General features: G+C 40.3%; 1 protein-coding gene and 1 long non-coding RNA gene across 3 annotated transcripts; one reads left to right on the top strand and one right to left on the bottom strand.

The window, feature by feature from the left end:
- Window positions 1–1049: 1049 nt before the first annotated feature.
- Window positions 1050–8482, bottom strand: CISD2 (CDGSH iron sulfur domain 2). The gene is made up of 3 exons (XM_063424030.1): window positions 8308–8482; window positions 3158–3369; window positions 1050–2130 (listed from the first exon to the last, which is right to left on the bottom strand). The coding sequence occupies exons 1-3, from the start codon at window positions 8408–8410 to the stop codon at window positions 2041–2043; spliced, it is 405 nt and encodes a 134-aa protein (XP_063280100.1). The 5' UTR covers window positions 8411–8482; the 3' UTR covers window positions 1050–2040.
- Window positions 8483–9018: 536 nt separating this feature from the next.
- Window positions 9019–19944, top strand: LOC134563832 (uncharacterized). 2 transcript variants are annotated; one of them, XR_010083428.1, is made up of 4 exons: window positions 9019–9152; window positions 9597–9663; window positions 9871–9996; window positions 14635–19944. It is a non-coding gene; the product is annotated as an uncharacterized LOC134563832 (long non-coding RNA). The 2 variants fall into 2 exon arrangements; XR_010083429.1 differs by lacking the exon at window positions 14635–19944 and adding an exon at window positions 11499–11740.
- Window positions 19945–20559: the final 615 nt, after the last annotated feature.

The raw sequence follows: 20559 nt of genomic DNA on the forward strand, positions 1-20559 counted from the left end.
TACCTTGACAGATTTTGAAATGCAAGGAAATTATGATTTATCTTGCTTCTGATTCTCATTATACTATTAGCTTGTGGAAATTACTAAAATGTTCTTTCTGCAAAAGAACTGTGACTTGCTCTTGCAACACTACAAATTTGTTCCATTCCCTTACAGATACAAGCACAAATAAACAAACTGTCCTTGTTTATCCTATAGCCATATTTGTAGATTGCTGCTAAATTATCTCTTTTAAGAGCAAATAGGGAGAAAAAAATAATTACTTAATCAGGCTGTGTTAAAGACGGAGTGAAGAGGTTAAACCTTACACTGTTCTTCTCTTCAAGGAGCTTTTTGGGAGAAACAAAACCATGTTGCTGTATCACTCACTTTAACAAGGTTTGTCTTAATTTAACAGGTTTGATTGTGATTTCAGAGGAAACCAAACTGTCCAAATACAGAAGTATCCTGATAAAAGCTGGAAGCACACACAGGCCTCTGTCTAATAAGTCTGCTACAGCAGACTGTGGTTTTTGAACCCTGAAAAACGATGTCCAAGACAGCGCTTTGTATTTCACAGTAATTTCTTCACCAAACCCAAGAACTGGGGTTTGGTATTCTATATACATTTGTAAATGAAAATTGAGTATAAGACACTTACCTTTATATATTTTTCTCCATTATAAATGTTTATATCCTAATACATTTATGGTTGCTCATCCATTAAGGTAAGACCACGATGAAACATTTAAACAATAAACATTATACCATGGTTCTGTTACACACTTTGTAAAAGCAGGCATTTAACACATAGCCACATCCAAATCTGCCATCGCTTGCCGAAGGCAAGAGGTTTTGGAACCTAGAACTACAACTGTCACGAATGGATCAGGAATGATCTACCTTAATTCTGCTGCTGCTGCAACAGCCCTTATGTGAGGACAGCTTTCTGTTTCAGCACTGTGGTGATCAGCTTTGGCAACAGCTCTGGGGCTTCCCACCTAACAATGGGTCAAATGAAATGCTGTTAAGGAATGGGTGAGATCTGTCATGATACCATTGTCTGAAACTATAGCATGGACCAAATTTTTATTTTTAAACTGATAGATACACCATTTCATGACAGAATGAAGCACTTTAGAACAATTAATTAGAAATCTAGCAGTTAGGTAAGTAGTAATTATCTGCATCTGAAATTAAGCCTCACCACAGCAATGTTCTGACTTGCCTAAATAATAATTCTGAACGGGTAACAAGCCAAGAGAACAGCTCAGCTCTGCATCCTCCATTCTGTCTCTTAACCCATTCATCCCCTGAAAATTCCCATTGCAAAAAATAGTGACTACAGTGCAAGTGAACTTGCAGGAGGCAAATTTTGTTTCCTTATCATCACCACAGGGCCCAAAATACAGGAGTAATGTTTGTGGCTGACCTGCTCAATAGTTTGGTTTATATATGGCTGGAACTGCCAGCACTCCACCTGGGATGCTGTGTGAAACTTTCCAGCAGTGTGGGGTTTGTCTGAGCTGGGCTGCTTTGTGTAAGACCAACGAACTGCCCACTCAGGCACCACGCAGGCCAGACCTTCAGCTTGCATGGCTTAACACTGATCTGCTGCCTGAATATATATACACAAAGGAGGTATCTTTTTCTCCCTCACTTAAGTACATTTAAATTTGTTCCTGAAAAGCAAAGTAAAACATGATTTCTCAGCAGAACAAACTCAACAGAAAAGTGCATTTAACATCACTTGAATTAATGGCAGTTTTATAATTGTATGGTTATACAAAAAAGGCATAATTGTAGAAAGTCAATTTATTCTTGAAATAAATGACTTATTTACAGAGATAGGTACTTTACAGTTTTACAAAGCAGGCAAAATTCTTCTGAATAATGTACCAAAACAGTGACAAATTCATCACTGTCTAAATGCAGTTTATTCCAAAAAGAAATCTACAGCAATCATGAAACTGAATCATATCAATCACATAAAACGCTGCCCCTTGCAACTACAACAGTATAAAAGACTTTTTATCAGTCGTGATGTAGATGAAGTATCTGCTATACTTCTTTCTTCTTGAGTATTAGTGGACCTACATTATCTCCTGTTAATTCATTGTGCTTGTTGTGGGAGCCATCACAGACAGGGAACTGAAAAAAAAAAATAAAGCACAAGTAATTAGCATAATTCTGTACAGCAGTTGCATGGTGATTTCTGTATTTCCTCTAAGCCCTGAGCACTCTGATAATGTTGCTAGTTCCTCCTGTGATGTCCTGGTTAAATGTCAAACTCCCTGCCTCCTATCAGACATAGGACACTAAGGAAAACAAACACTGTTAATGGGTAGCTAAGTTTGTGAGATCCTAAAATAGCTGTTCTTAGACATAAAGTTGGGGACAAAGCCTTTTCCATGAAAGAGCAGCAAACAAAGCAGCCATCACAGCTACTAATGGATTTATTGTGGAACTAGTAAAACTGCTCTTAATAGATTTAGTCATTTGCAACCAGAAAATACTTTTTAAAGAAATGCTGAAATTCTTGGTTGAAGTGATTAGTGCAAAGTGAGAATAGCTGAGTAAGCTTCTTCAGGGCAAACATTTTGTTTTTATTAAAAAAGAAAGCATTTGGTCCAGAGAGAATAAAACCAGAGTGTGGTAAGGACATTCAAAATTGAATCAGGAAATGAAAATTGAGGCTAGATGAAATATACTCCTTTACATCTAGTTGATTTGAGGGATATGTAATATCCCAACCAGTCATCTCACTGCTCTGGACCAGATGGGAATCTCCCTCACCAACACAGGCCCAGCCTTATTTTCATTCTAGTATGAACAACTTTCTAAGCATTGTTTTTTGCAAAATAAGAGTAGTTGCCTTTTAATTAGTTGCACTGTATTTCCAAATAGTAAAACAGGTTTGCCTGGTTTATTCTACTCGCTCTATTTAGGGAGTGTGGTCACTCTCTAAATGTTTCTAGAAAAACCCTACTGTGTTTCTTTCAAGTTTCTACAGTTGCTTTCTTCATGTAGATAGGTTTGTGCCATTCTATAACGTTCAGGAACATGTTCCAACTCCAGACAAAAAGGCAACAGCTCAACACAGAGCAATCCACTACCAAAACACTGATAAAAATGTGCAAGTTTCAATCTCTAATCCTACAGTAGCACCATGTCTTACCGTCTTTGAACGCCAACACCTGCAGTAAGCTTTAGTGAGGCACAGATCTTCAATGTTTATCTCATTCACTACTTTGGGATTTTCCTTCTGTATCTTGAGGTTAATCAAGCTATCCTTCTGCTGTTTCTTCTTGGGGAGGAAGGGACGAACAGCAAGGTAACCGAGCAAGGCCAGCACGCCCAGGAAAGGCAGTAACCGCAGCCATTCTGAAACTAAAGATAAGGTGGGATTTAGGGTGGCTCTCCACAGCACGCCGGGATGGTGCAACATCAGCTACTTTCAAATGGCTTAGGCTGAGGGTATGGAACGAGACTGCTAAGTCAACAGCCCTCAGGGCAAACAAGATTCCACTGGTGAGTCTCAAGGAAAAAAAGAAAAGACATAGATTAAGCCCTAGGATTTACTCCAGCCAAAGTAAAAACCTGACTCCTAGCATTTAATATGAAATTGAATTTTATCACTCTAGAAGATGATTCAATGGAAGATAATAAATACAAAACAAATAAAAGATTTACTGAAATGGGCAACCCTAAAGCACTGGCAAAATCTTCATCAATCTTTTTGGTTTTATTTTTTAGACCTCTGTTTGTTCAGAGATCTGCAACCAGTTTCTACAACACAGAGAAAGAAAGACACCTAAGATCAGTAGGTCAAGTCACAGAAAATTGCTTTTTACAAGGTAAGGAACTTCTTTCAAGTACAAGTGAAAAAAAGTATCTCCTGCAGATCTGGATGCCCTGCTACATCATTATATATCTTGTAGACATACTGGTGAGAGAAGACTTACTGGACTTTCTAAGAAATGCGTCGGTAATTGGCATTTATATATATATATATATATATATATACTATATATACATATAAGGTGGATACACTTTTCCAGCAAAACATGCAATGACAATACTTCAGTGCAATTTAAATACCAGGGTGCACTAAAGGTTGAGAGAATTTTTCTAAATTTCTGGAAAATGTGTTAAGGCTAAACACTCATACAGAAGGGAGTTTAAAAATATTTTAGAAGAAAAAGAAAAAAGCATAACAAGCTGGAGCACAAACAGCTGCACAAGCACTGTTGGCAAAAATGTGGATCTCTACAAATCTACTCCTCTGAACTCCAAGACAGAGCAGACATTCCAAGAGGCACACCAGGACCAGAGCATCTGTCAAGTGTGTGGTGATTGTAACTGGGCTAAGATTGACACACAAAAAGGACACGTCTCACACTCTGATACAGCATCACAATCAAAACAGTGGTCATGTCTGTGGATGACTCACAGCCAGTTGGGTTCATTCAAGTGGAAGGAGAACATGATAGCTATAACCTCTGAGAAAGGAAATTAGAAATAAACATAAATAGGATGTACAAGGCTATTATTTAGGATGGCTATTATGTAATATTTATACCAAGGTAAATAAATACTTTTGTCCTCACTAGCCAGTAAATTCTGTGTTTACTTCTAATCTGGGAGTCTCTGGAAAGTCCCCAGTTACATTCATGTGCACACTAATCATAAACTGGCTTGTTATTGCCAAAAGACTTCCTGAAGCTCCTACATTTAAACTGGAAAATCTGATCATGTTCTAAGGCATGAGATACAAGACCCTGTCAGAGATCATTAGGCTGAGTGAGCAGGAATAGGAAAAACCCTTCATCTAAACTAATGCAATGATGTCTTCCTACAAGGGTAGACTGCTCTGGTTTTGAAGCCATTCATACCTTTCTGAAGCAGATGTAGGGCAATTCACAAGACTATTTTCACAGCTGACAACTCAACCATTACACTGATTCTGGAGATTCCTTATCGGTTCTGCTGCATGGGGAGAAGCAGACTTTGGAGACAGAAATGAAGAGTAGTGTATGGAACAGGTCAGTCTTCAGACTTGTGTGAGATAGAGACCAATCCCAAAGATAAGTCCTGGAAAAGTATTGCAAACCAGAGAATTCCAAGAAGCTGAGGCCACGGGTATTTTCAAGGAAAGGTTGTCTTAAGTTTTAGTCTAACAGTAACACGTCCAAAAACAAAAGAAACACACTATGAACAAAGGTACAGACCAGCCGCTGAGAGGACAATCAAAGCAGGTATTCCCTGCTTGTCTTCCATCAGCTGCTCCTTTGGTATCTTTGACTTATGTTTCAGCTATTTTTTGTGGAGATAACCCTATGCAGACCCAAAGCAGCTTCTTACAGTAACAGTTCAACTGCAAACCAAAATTTTAACAAGTATTAACTACCAGTCAAAAGGAATATTGGAACTGTACTTGTATAGTCTCTGAACTGATGACATTCTTCACGCAGATTCAAAGTACTTACTAATTACATTCTCTTTAGAACTAATAAGCAGATCTACCCTGGTTTTGGTTGTTTGCTATTTTGAGGTGAATGTCTATGCCATATTAATGACATCTTCCAGGACAAAAAGCAATGCTGGCATGAGACAACACTGTCCATTTCACTGAACTTGAGAAGGGAAGGCTAAAGAAGCAATGACGAGACACCGAAAGAGGCTGCTGAGCAGCACAGCTTGGTAATTTAGATAGCCACCTTCAAACCCAAGGTCAAACATTCTTTCCTTCCTGCCTCACTGCTTTTACCTTCAGGAGGTGTGCACTGGATGTTAACAGACTTTCTCCTCAAACAAGCAGTTTTTCATTCTGGTTTCGCAAGCTCACAACAGACAACAGGTGTCCAGATCTTTAACCAGCACACTATACAACATCCTATACAAAAACCAAGGCGTTCCATGTACTTTTGGTCTGTTGTTTCTACAACCGATGCACAGCAGGAGCTGAAGCTGCATCTGCCTGCAAGCTAATGAGAGCTCACAGAAGCAATAGAAGAGTTAAGAAAAGAGCGCGCTGTTCCAAATCTGGATCATGGCCTGCATTTTCAAACAAGGTCTGTGCTGCCCAGTGTTTCATAGTGCTGGTCCCTGACAAAATTCAATAGATGCCACCAAAGGGCAAATATTAATGCACTTTAAATGTTCTTAGACCAATGTTACTTCTCACATTCCAATGCCAACTGCCAAAGAATATACTTCGTAATTTGTAATACTAGCAAACACAAAAGGGAATGTTAATTTTCTCTGTTGTTTAATAGTCTTTCCCTAATGATAATTCACTGCAAAATAACCCCAGGACTGGGAGACCCCTGCTCTTAGAAGATTGTAACTTTAGGACAGGACAAAGACCACAACAACACAGAAGAGGCAGCACTTGCTCAAGCAATCATTTTCTCAAATGAAACTTAAGACTGACAGCAGCTCTGCGTGCAAGTAAGCACACGACTCTTCAATGAGCAATGACGTTTCAATGACTTTCAATAACCTTTACACACTAAGAGGTGGTAATTTTTTAATTTAGGTGCCTAGGATGCAGTGTCCTACAATATCCTTCTCATAAGTCTCATTGTGTTACATTTACCCTATGCCATAATTTGAAGCTCCTGTACAATTTTGCTTTTTTCCCTCCATTTTCATTTACATTCACCCTGGGAGGAAGATGTATAAGCACGGCAGCAGATACTAGTGTAGCCTGCTATTGAAAAAAAATTTTAAATGTAAAAATGTTCTCTCTAGAGCCATGTATTTTTAAATATACCTTTGTCTCCCATTTTTAAAGTTCATCAAAAAAAAATCACTAGGAACTAGAGGCAGTGGATTTTTCAGGCATGCTCATTAAATCCTACCAGTTCTCAAAAAGAGTTTCTGACTCAGTTCCTTCTTTTACTTTTGTTTAATATTTTTGGGACTGACATTTCACATGTTTGGTTTATACTTAAGAAGTCAGTTGTTCACTTATTGCCCTCTCTCCAAATTCGAGGAAGTACCTTGAAGTCAACGGGGTAAAAAATGTGACAACAAAACAGTTCTCCCCCACTGATCACATTATGTGAAAACCCCAAAGTCCTGATTTTGGTCTACAGACCAGACCTTTCAGAGGTTTTCAGAATCAATCGCATTACTACTATGCATTATGAGAGACTGTACAAATAAAATCCTGTTACAGAAAAACATGGTTAGACAAGTGAAGCGGTCGGATACTAAAATATTACTAAGCTTAAGAAATTTTAAGTCAGGTTGTGGTTACAAGGGCAATTGGCTTCATTAGGAAACTGCCAAATACTAGAAATAGGAGAAGATGTGTTGTTCTACAGTTTATGCTCCCCTACCTCCCAACTTTGTAGCAGCTGAATTTCTCTATTTGGTAAGTACAATTAACAGCTTTTTCATATGAGAGAGTAGTTGTGGAAGACGCATAGTTAATTTAGAAGAGATTTGCTTGTCCCTGAGGAAGATAATGAGACTTGCAGTTCACAAGCAGCATAAACATGCTGGAAAAAAGAAGTGGTCAAAGCCAGCTTTAAATAAACTGTGCCTGTTCTAAATTTAACAATTTTCCAACACTACTACAGTCGTGGTGTTAGTGCTGCAAGATATAAGGTTGATTCTACAGTTCGATAACTTTTTCTAATTCTACGTTCTGTGGGGAATATTCCTTCCTTCTTGTCACTGAACTAATCCCATCACTTGACACTGCTTGAGGGCCCGCCTGTGTTGTCAGCGCCGAGCCTGGGCACCCAGAGCCTCATTGTGCTCTGAGCACCCACAGAAATCGTCACGACTCACTTTTCTTTCTTGCTCATTCTGTGACAGGTCTACAATCAATGAACTGGTGTTTCTACTTCCTCACGCAGAAAATACTTACAAAAATAACTAAATTAAAAAACTACCCTAACTTTATATAGGTGGCTGGTTCCCAGAAAGCCATTTCTTTGGTTTAACTCGGTATAGATGCTGTCTTTGACCTGTGAAGCAGAGGAAGAGGCTGTGCTTTAGGCCTCTGGTTAATCCCAATCCATCTCGGCGCACGGCCTTTGGCTCCCCGGCATCGATTCCCAGAGGAATTTCAGACGCGAACGTTTTACTCTGTCCCTGCACTTCATCCGGACAGCTCCCCCTGCCCCACACGGCACCGCCACCTCCTGTCGGGTCATTCCCCTGCTGCACCGGTTCAAGGTTCGGGTTTCCCGTTCTGTGACGCGGCCGGGAGACACCGGGCGATGCCTGCAGCGAGGGGTCAGAGCCGCATCCCAGGAAGGACTGACCGCGCCGCCGGGGCAGGAAGGGGGTCCCGCTCCCCGCGCCTACCTGTGAGGCGGATGAAGCCGCCGACGCTCTCGGGCAGAGGCAGGCGCTTGAGGTAGGCGGGCAGCTGGACCTTGACGATGCGGGCCAGAGTCTCCAGCACCATTGCCAGCCTCTGCCGCCGTCCCCCCGCGCGCCGACCCGGGATGCGCCCGCCACGCACGCGCGGCGGGGCGGGGCCGCGCACGCGCCCAGGCGGCCGGGCCCCTGCCCCCGCGCGCGCCACCCGGGCCGCGCTTCCCGCCGGCGCCGCTAGGGGGCGCTGCCGCCGGCGCGGAGGCGGGGGAGGGGGTGGGCGCGCTCCCGCCGCCAGGGGGCGCGCGGGCGGGGAAGGGGAGGGAAGGAGCGGGAAGGTGCGGGAAGGTGCGGGAAGGTGCGGGAAGGTGCGGGAAGGTGCGGGAAGGTGCGGGAAGGGAAGGTGCGGGAAGGTGCGGGAGGGTGCGGGAAGGTGCGGAAGGGAAGGTGCGGGAAGGGAAGGTGCGGGAAGGGAAGGTGCGGGAAGGTGCGGGAAGGTGCGGGAAGGGAAGAAGGGAAGGGAAGGGAAGGGAAGGGAAGGGAAGGGAAGGGAAGGGAAGGGAAGGGAAGGGAAGGGAAGGGAAGGGAAGGGAAGGGAAGGGAAGGGAAGGGAAGGGAAGGGAAGGGAAGGGAAGGGAAGGGAAGGGAAGGGAAGGGAAGGGAAGGGAAGGGACAGCTGGGGACGTCAAGGACCATATTTAATAATACGTGGCTTATGCTTTATAGGTTTTAGGTAATTGCCTGTCATCCTATTGCATTCAAGTTGTATTCCATGTTGATGGTCTTATAAAATTGAAGTAAAAAGATTGAAAGCTTTTCTTCATGTGAATGAGGTAGGATAATGTGAGTGCTGAGAAGTTTAAAATTACAGGGAAAGGCCCATCCTATTACCCGTGTTTGGCAGTAATTTGCACTGAACAAGACCTATCACATATGAGGTTGGTTTGTTTGTTTGTTTTCACTTTATTTTATTATGTCTAGGAGACTGGTCATTTTTTGTCACAGAAAATCCTCTGTACAGGCAGATGAAAAAGTGGGAAGCATGTAGCCATTATGGGTCAATTTAGACAATCCATCCAGACCTGGAGACTAACATTAATCTCTTGGTCATGACAACACCATTTGGTTCAAGGTGCTTTGCTACCATAAGTGAATCTACCAGGTGCTAGCATATAGCACAGAGCATGAGCAGGAAAGCTGAAGCAGGGCAGTCCTAGAAGACCAGTCTCCTTCCTTACATGATCCTGACTGAAGCACAGTTCTCTCTCCTCTCTCAGCGTACTAAAATCCCACCATATCTGCCCAAATCAACTGTGTACTTTTCCTGATGAAAAATACTGGAAGGTACGTTTAGGATAAAACTGCTTTATTTGTACTTCTGGCCTATTACTTTTCTACCTGTGACCCTACATTAACATTTCCTGATGAATCATAATCTTTAGCTAGTGGGAATATTCCTGTGATCTCAGAGTATCTAAGTTCCCCACCTCACCTAAATTTATCCACATAGTAACTGTTCCTGATGTCCTAAAATGATTCCTTCTTGTCTAGGCAGATGCTGGCTATTAAACAAGATAATGAGAGAGTAAAACACTTGGTTATTCCTGTAAAAAATGGATCATTGGATGTCATGATGTGACCTCCTTTGTGAGACTTTCCGAGGGAAGAACACATAAGGTAAATACTCAAGGCCTAAATCAAACAACTTCACACTGAAGTTGAGAACCTCTGTCCTACCCTCCGCCTCCCCACATTCTTCTGCTCTTCCAGCCTTCTCTGGATGCTGGGAGCACAGCTGACATTTCAGGGACGCTCCTGAGCCCTGCTTTTCTGCCACTGATCAGTGCTGCACTCAGCACACTGCAAGTCCATCTGCAAATGTTGCAGAGAATTTGCTCTCCCTGTGCCCCTCCTGTTGCATAGGGATCAGCTGACATGAGTCACAAATCGGTTTGGTATATCAAAGTCTGAAAGTCATAGATTATGGCAGACCTATAAAGAAAAGAAAACCTGAATGAGATTCTTGACCAAAGCAGAAACAAATAGTGGTCTTTAGAAATCCAGTTTGAACTGGAGCAGGGGAGGTGCATGTTCACCCTGTAATCTGGCTGCAGACTTCCTGTTTGCTTTAAGATGGAAAAAGAAAAGTGGAAAAAAGTATTTATTTAACAAACAAAGTGCCCACAAGCATAAAAAATGAATAATATGAAACAATAAAACCTCTTGCTGCTCTGAAGAGAGATGGCAAAATTGATTAAGTCCTTGCCGTGGGTGTAGCTCGGCTCACTCAGTCTCTTATCAGGCCCTCCGGCGCTGGGAAAATGCCGAGCTCCAGGGCACAGTGGGCTACAGGTGCAAGCTCCCTGTGCACTTCGGGGTTTCAGTCCAGAGCAGGTTTAAACAGTCCCAAGATAAAGAAAAAAAAACAGTCCAGGGAACTTCTCTGCCTCAGCCAGCTAAACTAACTAAAAGCAAAGGAGATCTCTGTCCCACTGTCTGTCCATGCTGCAGACAACACAGTCCAGGAGCAGAATGCGGAGGAGTGAGTGCTGTTTCTCAAAACAAACTCGGCGCTTCTCTTCCTCCCCCTTTGCTGTTGGAACGAGTCTTAAGGTACAGAACACAATATCCAACAGAAACAGAACAGACTCTGGGGATACAAGCATCATAAAGTCACCATAGGACACACATTAATCCACCTTCAGGGACCATATTATAGGTTCAGAATTTAAGATTAGTCAACACCAGGAGATTTGGCAGGCAGGTGTGACATCTTCCTTGTGTTAAACATGTTTAACACCCTACGTGGACATTCTTATTCCAGAGGCAGATTGCTTCTTCAGGATTTTTTCAGTGTGTTTTTCAACTCAAATATCAATATTGTTTGGTATCTGGAAAATTCTCTCACTTTATTGCAACAAATCATTCTTGTATATTTAGTTTCAGTCTTTGAGCTGTTAAAAAATAGAGATTTCCTCTTTGTGTTTCATGCTAAATTTGGGCACTGAAACCCTGGTATTGGGAGGATATGTAGAAGTTGCTGATATAAAAGAGCAGCACAAAAAACCCAAACATAGATACTTGTTCTGATCTAGAACCTAGATCAGACCTAGGTGAAAGATGAATAGGTCAATAGAACCTAGATCACCTAGGTATTGAAAGATGAATATTTCTTTCAGCATTAGGTATCCTCTATCATTGGGATTTTTCATCTAACAAGAACATTACAGATAAAATGGAGCATGGAGCCCACGTGAAGAGATCTCCATCGGTAGCGCTAGCTCAGGTCTTTGACATGGAATTCCCCAAGCATCGCCCAAATGACAACCAGCCCATGCTTTGATAAGAATGGTAGAGAAGTTTGTGGTGCAGATGATGTTTGGCAGAATTTGTTCTTGTCACAACAACCTACCTGCACTGGTCCAGCTCACAGCAGAAATAGGAGCTGCCTTCAGCATTCACAACCTGGATGGTCCTGGTCCAACAGACTGAGGACAGATGAAAAGAATCTTTGTGTTCCTCCTTATGTTACCCTTTAAAAATAGTGCTGTTTTCCTCTGCCCTTAATTCAGCTTAAAAATGAGATAATACTTACTGGACTGTCTAGAACACGTGAGGTTTGCAAAGGAGAAGAACATTTATAAATTATATATATTTTTTTTATTTTACTAAGTACATAAGAGTAAGGATAAAAGATAAAAGCTTCTGAGGCAGCAGACGCACTGTTCTTACATCAGTAAAACAAGCCTAAGTAGCACAGTAATTTGCTCAGTACTTTTTCATGGTAATGAGCTTTTCTATCAAGACGATGTCTGGTGTTGTTTCAACCCTTTTCTTGGAATTGGTATTGCCATTTTCCAAACTGACCGCCTGGAATAATCTCTGCAGCAGGCCAAAGTACTACTGCTAACTAAAACTACACTGCCACTGAAGGGCTGGCTTCTGTGATCAGCAAACACAAGTCTCCTGTCGAGAAGGAAGCTAGATCTCTCCCTTTGTATTCGAATCATTTCACAATGGGGTGTGAAATGCTGTTCCTCTCTCTCTCTCTTCCACTTCCCCAAAAGCAAGCAAAATCATTACACCCCAGAAGAGCTGTAGGAACCGAGATTCACTTAATGCAATGTCTCCATCAGCTACCTATTCAGCACTGTCAACATCCAACTGTTAAATAATTGAATCTCAAAAACTAAGCAGATTGGCTTAAAATTGGATATAAGACCACGTAGATACAGTTACTTTCCTGTATTTTCTGCATAAGAACATTGGGAACAAGCGCCAATTGTACCACACACAGGTTAGGTTTTTATTTCAGATTTATTGCATCCAGAGGTTTATTTGCCCAGAGAAGGCTGAGAGAGTTGTGCTTTCACTTGATTCTGAGACCTGGCACCTTGAGTGGCTTCTGCTGGTGTCTATTGAAAATAGCTACGTGTCCATGGTGGGGAAATTGTTTGAGAGAAAAATAAGTTAAGGAAACAAATCACATGTATAACAAAATCAGTGGTGTGTTTGTGTGATAGCATAATGTTCATATTATAAAATTACTACTAAAATGAGCATGGTGTTACTTTCCAATCTAGCTAATGTCCAAGAATTTTACAATGTAACCATTATGTTTTGAAAGGAGGTGCTATCATAATTGCCTAAGTAAATGCAGTGTCCTGCTAACAGCATATAGTATTGTTGAATTTTAAAAATCCCCATTCCTTAGAATGGCACTTATTGTTAGAGATTGTAGAGAATTAATTTTTAAAATAATGAAAACAAGAATGTAAAGAAAAATGGCAAGATTTCTAGGAATCGCATCAGTTTCCAACACGGCAACTTTGTGCACGAGAGAACAGAATAGTAGACATTGTTTTGTTTATTCAAGAAAAATGCCACACGTTGATCTCTCAGCCATGGGTTTAACACTTTAATTACTTTCTCTCTCACTACTGCTGGGGAGTGGTAAATGTTACCCATGAGTTGGATATAAAACAAAGTTGAATAAATCCCCAGGTCAAGAAAAAATAAGTGTATTCAGAGCTAACGTCCCAGATATCCCCAGCCGACATTCAGTTACTTTCTGCATATCTTGTATGGGTTTTTCCAAGATGGAGCTGTCTTTTTATGAAGTTGTATTAGGAGTGGTTTCTACAGCCACTCTAACAGTTGCAGTAATAGCACAAGATGAAACTGTAAATAACCACTCCATTACCCTAAGTTGAAATTGCATTTATTTAAAGCACAGAAAGCAACAAGTTATATGACATGAAACTGTTGTAAAAAAATCAGTCAAGTAACACTAACAATGCACAAGAAAATACACAGTAAATTTAATATTGCAATGAGTTTTAAATTTTGGCCCATTACACGAATCACCCAGTTTTTCCATCCGTATGAGGTAGCTAATCCAGTATGTACTGCTCATGAGGATCCAGAATAATCTGACGACATACAGACTTACATAGATTTGGGACTTCATTGCCTTCCAGGGAGCTGCTATTTCACAAGTTTTACTCAAATCAGAACAAGTATCCTTAGGATTCACTAGTATGTTCATAAGACACCAGATATGTTATTGATTTGTAGTGGGTTCTGCCTGGTTTGTTGCAATAAACCAGACTGCAAAATCCCCAGATTGTCCCCTGGGAGGAAGCTGCAGTGATGGAAAGCAGATACATCCTCCCCTTCACTAAAGGACCTGCAGAGGACAAAACTGACATAATCTGGGAAGTACACACTGTTAAATGAACAGATGTGAAGTAAAACCACTATCAAAACACTACAAGCTGTGCTCATGACGGGAATTCTGGGGACAAGAAGCTCTCTCTCTATATATATGTCAGTATATTCTCAGCAGCAGACCACTCGCCTTTCTTTTTTAAACTGCGTTAATGAGTGAAGACTGTCTATTCTTGACCAAATATATGAGGATATATTTTTTCCATTAATACTTTACTCCCTTGGCATAAGAGCTGTCACTGAAAGATATTTCCTTCATTTTGGAAGGCAAAGGTGAGAGTGCCACAAGATTAATTCCTGTGACATAATGTGCATTCTCTGGCACTGGCTAATTATAGCACAGAAAACTAACAGCTTCCCTGCTGAGCACAGAGAGGATGACCTCTGCTGTAGGAAGGCACTGTGCTCTTAAGTTTTTCCTGTGTCACAATGCCCAGTGACACTGCAGTGAAACTGCAGTTTTTCATCCCTTAGACGGCTGGGCAACAACAGCGCTGAGGACATTTCTGAACTTGGCTCCCCTTTTCAAGGTTAGCCAGGTCTGGCACTGACTGTAACCCATACTCATTCTCTGTCATCTCACAGGAATAAAGAGGAGTAAAGGAAAACCCTCAACCCCAAAACACCATGCCTCTTTAATTTAGAGAAGTGTATGTGCAACAGATGGAGATGAAAGCAAGGAAAAAGTGTCTATCTTGATTTCAAAGCAATGACATGGATTAGTATTACAGTTGCTAAATAAACTTAATACAGCCTCACTTATGCCTATCTTACTAATGCTTTTTCTTCTTTTTTTTTAATGCTTTTTCTTCCTTTTTTTTTCCATACATTCCCCATCCTCTGGACCATAATTCAGTTGTAGTACAGTGCACTTCTAGATCTACACAGTTGGCTATTCCCTAGATTTTTAAGTTACTTCCTCATTTACTTTTCAAGATATTGCCAGAAATTTATACAAATTCTGTATTTCACCACAATGCACAGCTGTATGGTCTGTAATTTTTTTTTTTTTAGTAAGATGGTTTCTCTGCTGATTCAAAGGGGAAAGAAGTAACTAACACAAAATGTAAGATATAAACATATCACCCCCAAATTTACAGAACTTACTTTACATGAAATATAATCCTAATGGCTGTGAAAGGTACATGATAATTAAGAGGCATTCATGTTGAACAACATGCTAGGAGAGTGCTTCTGGAAACTATGAAAAGATCCTCATGCCCCTTTTTATTAGAACAGATAGTCTTTTATCAAAAGCTAATTTTGTAGTAGTGTCTGTAGTTAATTTATTTAAACACTTGAGAATGGTTTAAACTGACTTCCCAAGAGGAATTAAATTATTTCTGTTTAGTGGTTTGGGGTTTTTGGGTTTTTTTTTTTACTTTTGTGTGAGTTATTTTGACAGTTTCAGGGACAGAAATGTTTTGATTATTCAGGAAACAAGTATAGTAGAAACCACTGATGCACATAGTCCCTCAAATTGCCTGTCCAAAGTGATTTGATACTGTCAAATATTCTGAATGATGAATGGGTAAGGGTATCATTTAGTCTCCAAGTACCTGAGTCCTCCGTTTCTACTGTAGCAGTGCTTTTCTTCTATGGCAGCTAAACGGAGATCATAAAATCATTTAAGATAAGCTATCAAGTAGTCAGGAAGGAAATTATCTTTTTTGCTGTTATTTTGAATTTAAATTCTATGACTGAGAAAATTAGTATGTTGGATTCCACTACCAACTCCTTAAGTAAGTATTTTTCAGGGGGTATTTTTTTAACAAGGTGTTATGCCATTTTCCAAAGAAAAACAAAGCAGAACATTTGTAGTCCTCATTGTCTTTATAAAAAACAGATTCACATTTATTGCTTAAAAAAGTTACAATACATGTAGTATTTCTTGAAAAACTGACAAGCGTGCTTGCCCTTGAAGAATGAAAGTCAGCAGGAGTATAGATTTGCTTTATGATTTGCAAAATTTTCAGCAACTTAAGAATACCTGGCATACTTCATTACTACCATGTCTGTCACAACCCACCTTCTCAGAAATACTGTCCTGGTCCATCACCTTAACCATAATGATGAAATAACTGGCTAATTTCAGTATTGGTGACTTAGAGACATCAACAACATTGGCCAAATTACAGTAAGACACCAAACAAGAATAATATGCCATCCTTCTAAGAGGTATATTTGGCTGTAATTACCTGTATATTTGAGGTCTAAGTAAGCTCTTGGATACGTTGTGGTTAACTGGAACATACCAAAGAAAAGATCAGGCATATCTTTAAAGATGAGCTTGTTCAAAAGGACAGAAAGAACAGTAAAATTACTCCTCGTTTCAATGATAGTTAGCTAGTTAAATCCCTTGTCTAAATAAACCGCATATATTTCTGTCAGGTCAAAGACAAATAAACCAACCAACCAAACAAAAAGCCCTGAAGTATTTCTGTGGACTTTATTTTCTTAAATCATTAAATTAAGTCAATACACCATCAAACAATTAAAACACAGCACTCTACAAGACTTTGTAATAATTTCCCCAGAGAAACATAGCATCATTCTATATAAAACACAATGGGGGAAAATAAAAGAGAAAGAAAGAATGTTCAAGAAAAAAATCCTCTAAATGAAGAGTGACAGCAAGTGAACCTGCTGCCTCTGCTGTAGTGTAATGTTTATTTCGCTACAAATATGCGAACAATTCACCAGCAGGACTGCCTCAGAAGAAGGAGACAAGGGCAGGAGAAGTAGTTTCCTGCAGGCCATCTGTGACATCAATGGTACTAGGGCTCCTAGCTCAGTGAGGTTCCCTGCCCCAGGTCTTCTGGAAACACTGGCTGATCTCTGCAGGGAAACCTACTGAGATAAAAGGCGGTTTATACTTCAGTGTATGAAGTACACTATCAGCATCCTGATTAGCTCAGGCTAACTAATTCCCTGTACCTTTAGTCAAACAGTGAAAATTGTACTTTGCATGTAGCTGAGCAGGTGAATGGAAGCCTACACTTCAATCAGCTTGAGGCCTGTTGTGACCCCTGAACAGCTGTGCCCATCCTGGGGAGCATGTGAAACCCCTTAACTGGCCTGTTTGAGTAACTACCTTTAAGAATTGACATTTCATCTGAACTAGCAACTTTTAAAGCCTACTAGGTACACTGGTCAAATTCTTTCTTAAACACAAACACTCCTCAAAGGTTGTGGTTTGCTTGGTACATTTGCATCCTGGAACAAGCACTGAAGTAGCAACTGAACTAGGATGGTCCAAATCTGGCTAGTAATCAATTACATCAAAGTAATAAAAATAGACATATCTTGAAAGCGCTCCAGAGAATCCTTTGATGTCTCCTTTAGTAAACACAATAGGTCAAATTACCTACTGCTGAAAACTGCTGTTAACAGCTTGGTCATTTTCAGTAACAGTGTAACCCATACAGACTTAGCTTGCAGTCTGAACGCAGCCTGAGGGCACAAAAAACAGGAATAACAAGGAAAACCAACCATCTCCAAAGGGATGGGGTAAAGTAGGTCACCATTAAACACCATTTTGACAAGGTTACGGATGTTCCAACCAATATACCCTGGCCTCCTGAAACTGATTAAACTCCTGAGTTGCTCCAGAGAGGAGTTCTGCCCGCTGAATTCAGCCTGTGTTACCTTATTTTAGCAACAGTGGATAATTGCCTAGCCCTTCACACCCCTGCTGTTTTGCCATGTATGTTTATGTTATCTATGTTTCTTCAGGCATGAAAAGAATTCATACAAAAGAAGGAAACAGAGGTAGTTAGTAACTGCACAACAACAAAAATTTTTGGTTTTCTAATCTGGCATCATAATTGCACCATGCACATGCTCATCTGACTTTCATGCTTCAATATCCATTGAGCTAAATCAGCACAGAAAATGAACATTCTTGTTGACAAAAACTGCTGGTGACTTGACAGGGATATATTTTTCATCTAGATCAAATGGTAGTTTTGCTGGGACAGAAAAAAAAAAAAAAAGAAAAAAAAAAAAGAATACTCTGTATCCATACTAATAAATACCCTGTAGTGATTTTCAGAGATTCTGTTGCTTAGGTCTGTGAAAAGAGCCTAAAGAATTTTATGTTGTCACATGTTTATTCTTGTAAAATAGTTCTTATTTTCTGGAAGGATTTCAAGAGAAGAGAAAAATCTTTAACTAAAAGGAAATGATGTTGTCATTTGAACATGAAGATAAAAAAGTGCCAAGCAATGAAGTGCTAAACAAAGTCCTGAGGATGAGAGGATTTTGTGGGAGACTTCAGTGTCTTTATCTTTGTGTAAGTTACTGAAGTGTTCTATGCTCTTGTGAATCCCACATGACTGTGCAAGCCATGAAAACTTAGCATATCATTATTCAACAAAGCACTCCAGGTTTTCACTGGGAGTCATATGTAAACTTAGACACTAGGTTTTCCAACTTGCTACACAAAGCTGCAGCAACTTAAAATGGATTGATGTAAGGACTCAGCATTTTGCTCCATGACCTAGAAGTGAGATTAAAAGCACTTCTAATTCAAAGGAAATGTGGATTAGCTTGGGAATTGTTTCAGTGAAAATGTTAGACAAGCTGTTGAAGAAACAGTGGAAAATGAACAATTGGCCAAGTTGGAATATCAGGAAAGTTACTTTTTATCCAGTATTTCTTAAAAAGCTAACTCCTGCCTAACACACTGACCTTGGCCTTCACTCCAGCTGTAAAAGGGGTTTGCTACCTCTTCTTCCTAACAGAAGGAGACATAATGGTCCCAGATGCAACAGCCAGGGAACTGAGCATGCACTACAAAGTCTGTAAGTGTGACCTAGTCATCCTTATTGAAGGGGAGCAGCCCCCAGCTACACAGAAAGGCCTGCTGATCTTTGGAATTTGAAACAGATCAAGTGGAACCCAATGGCATCCCCAAACCTGTTTTTTCCACTGTCTTGTAATGCCACTTGGCAAACTGAACCCTTTTTGTTGTTTTTGTGTTTAAAAAAAGGCCAATGGAACAATCTTATTTTATGAGCTTTCTCCTATGATCTTATTCTTTGTAGTATCCACTGAATCAAAAGGGTCCTCAACAAGATGAGTTTTGCTCAGATTAACAAAGGATTTGGCTGCAAGCTTGATTTACAGTAATTAAAGGAAAAACAAGTTGGACAGGATGCTGAAGAGAAAATTGAGGCCTGGTAATATATGCAAACAGGGAGAAGCTGTTGTTGTTGTTGATCTTAGTGCTTTATTTTCCGGCAGCATGAGCTGAAGTGTTCCAAACAGGAACTAATAGTAATCTGTTGGATGGACTAGATAGATATCTTGCTTTTGCTGAAGTAATTTTTTTTTCTCTCCTAAAATGGCAAATCTCTTTGGAGAACATTTGCATCTTGTTTCCCCTTTTCCTCTCAGATATATGAAGCATCCTGTATGGAATGCTGCTTGGTGGTCAGGATGCTTGGTTGTTCCACCTGTTTTGAAGGCACGTAGAATAGCATGCTCCAAAAATAAAACTGGCTGGTCTCAGGCAAGCGGAAGTGAAAAACCAGCACTGATGTACAAGTAACCTGTGTTAACCTTTAAACTGAAAGGCTGGGCTGCTTTTCCCTCAAGTCCCCGAGGGGCAGTGCTATACCAGCCAAACAAGGCAAACTCTATTCATGGCTGGACCATCCATTCCTCTGTTGGTCCATCAGGAAGCAGCTGAAATGGACTGGTGAATGCAGCCTTTGGAGACTGTTGATCACTTGGCCACACAGGGCTCTGGAACACTACTATACTTGAGAAAACAAAACCCAAAGACAGGGTTCACGACAGCTGCTCTGCTCTCAGTATTTTTGTGCAATGTGTTTATTACCAGGCCAAATCTTCTGAGCTATTTTGCATAATAAACCTCTAAAAGTCTAACCCGACCCCACTACTGTGGAGGATTAGACATGGTAATACTGCTCTACAGCCACTTCTGAGGATTAGCTTCAAAAATCAAATTAAAATGAAGCAAACACAATAAGTTGCAACACCCTTATTCAGTAATCATCTTCTCCACCTCTTGCATGTTATATTACCATATGAGGAACCTATGCAAAAGAATATACATGCTGCGTGTGGCAAAGCTGAGGAATTCTCTGTATAGGCACATCAACATATTCAGGTTTTGAGGCCTTGCGTGCCCAAGTATTCCTAGTGAAGTAAAAAGATTATTTAGTTTTATTTATTTCGAAATACTGAGGAGAAAAGACATTATTTTTACCTCACAATTTGAAGAAAAAGGAGGTGAGAGTAAAAAGGATAATGTTCTCCAAGCAGAACTGTATGCTGTAACTTGCAGAACTGGTCACAGAACTATGACTACATGTCTTGTTTTTCATTCCTACAAAAGCCAAAATTTTTTATTCTTTTTCTGAAGTGTATTTAAAGGTCATTATTTAAATGGGCAGATTTGTTTTTTAAAAATGACCAGCAAGTGCAATAAAGTGTTTGCCTAAATAAGTATACTAAACTAAAATTTGCAAATCGGTTTCT

Source organism: Prinia subflava, chromosome Z (genome assembly GCF_021018805.1).
Source record: "Prinia subflava isolate CZ2003 ecotype Zambia chromosome Z, Cam_Psub_1.2, whole genome shotgun sequence".
NCBI lineage: Eukaryota > Metazoa > Chordata > Aves > Passeriformes > Cisticolidae > Prinia > Prinia subflava.

Coding starts and splice junctions, on each gene's coding strand:
- CISD2 (XM_063424030.1), bottom strand. CDS start 8,410: ATGGTGCTGGAGACTCTGGCCCGCATCGTCAAGGTCCAGCTGCCCGCC. Junction 3,370..8,307: donor CGGCTTCATCCGCCTCACAG/GTAGGCGCGGGG, acceptor CCTTATCTTTAG/TTTCAGAATGGCTGCGGTTA. Junction 2,131..3,157: donor GGTGTTGGCGTTCAAAGACG/GTAAGACATGGT, acceptor TTTTTTTTTCAG/TTCCCTGTCTGTGATGGCTC.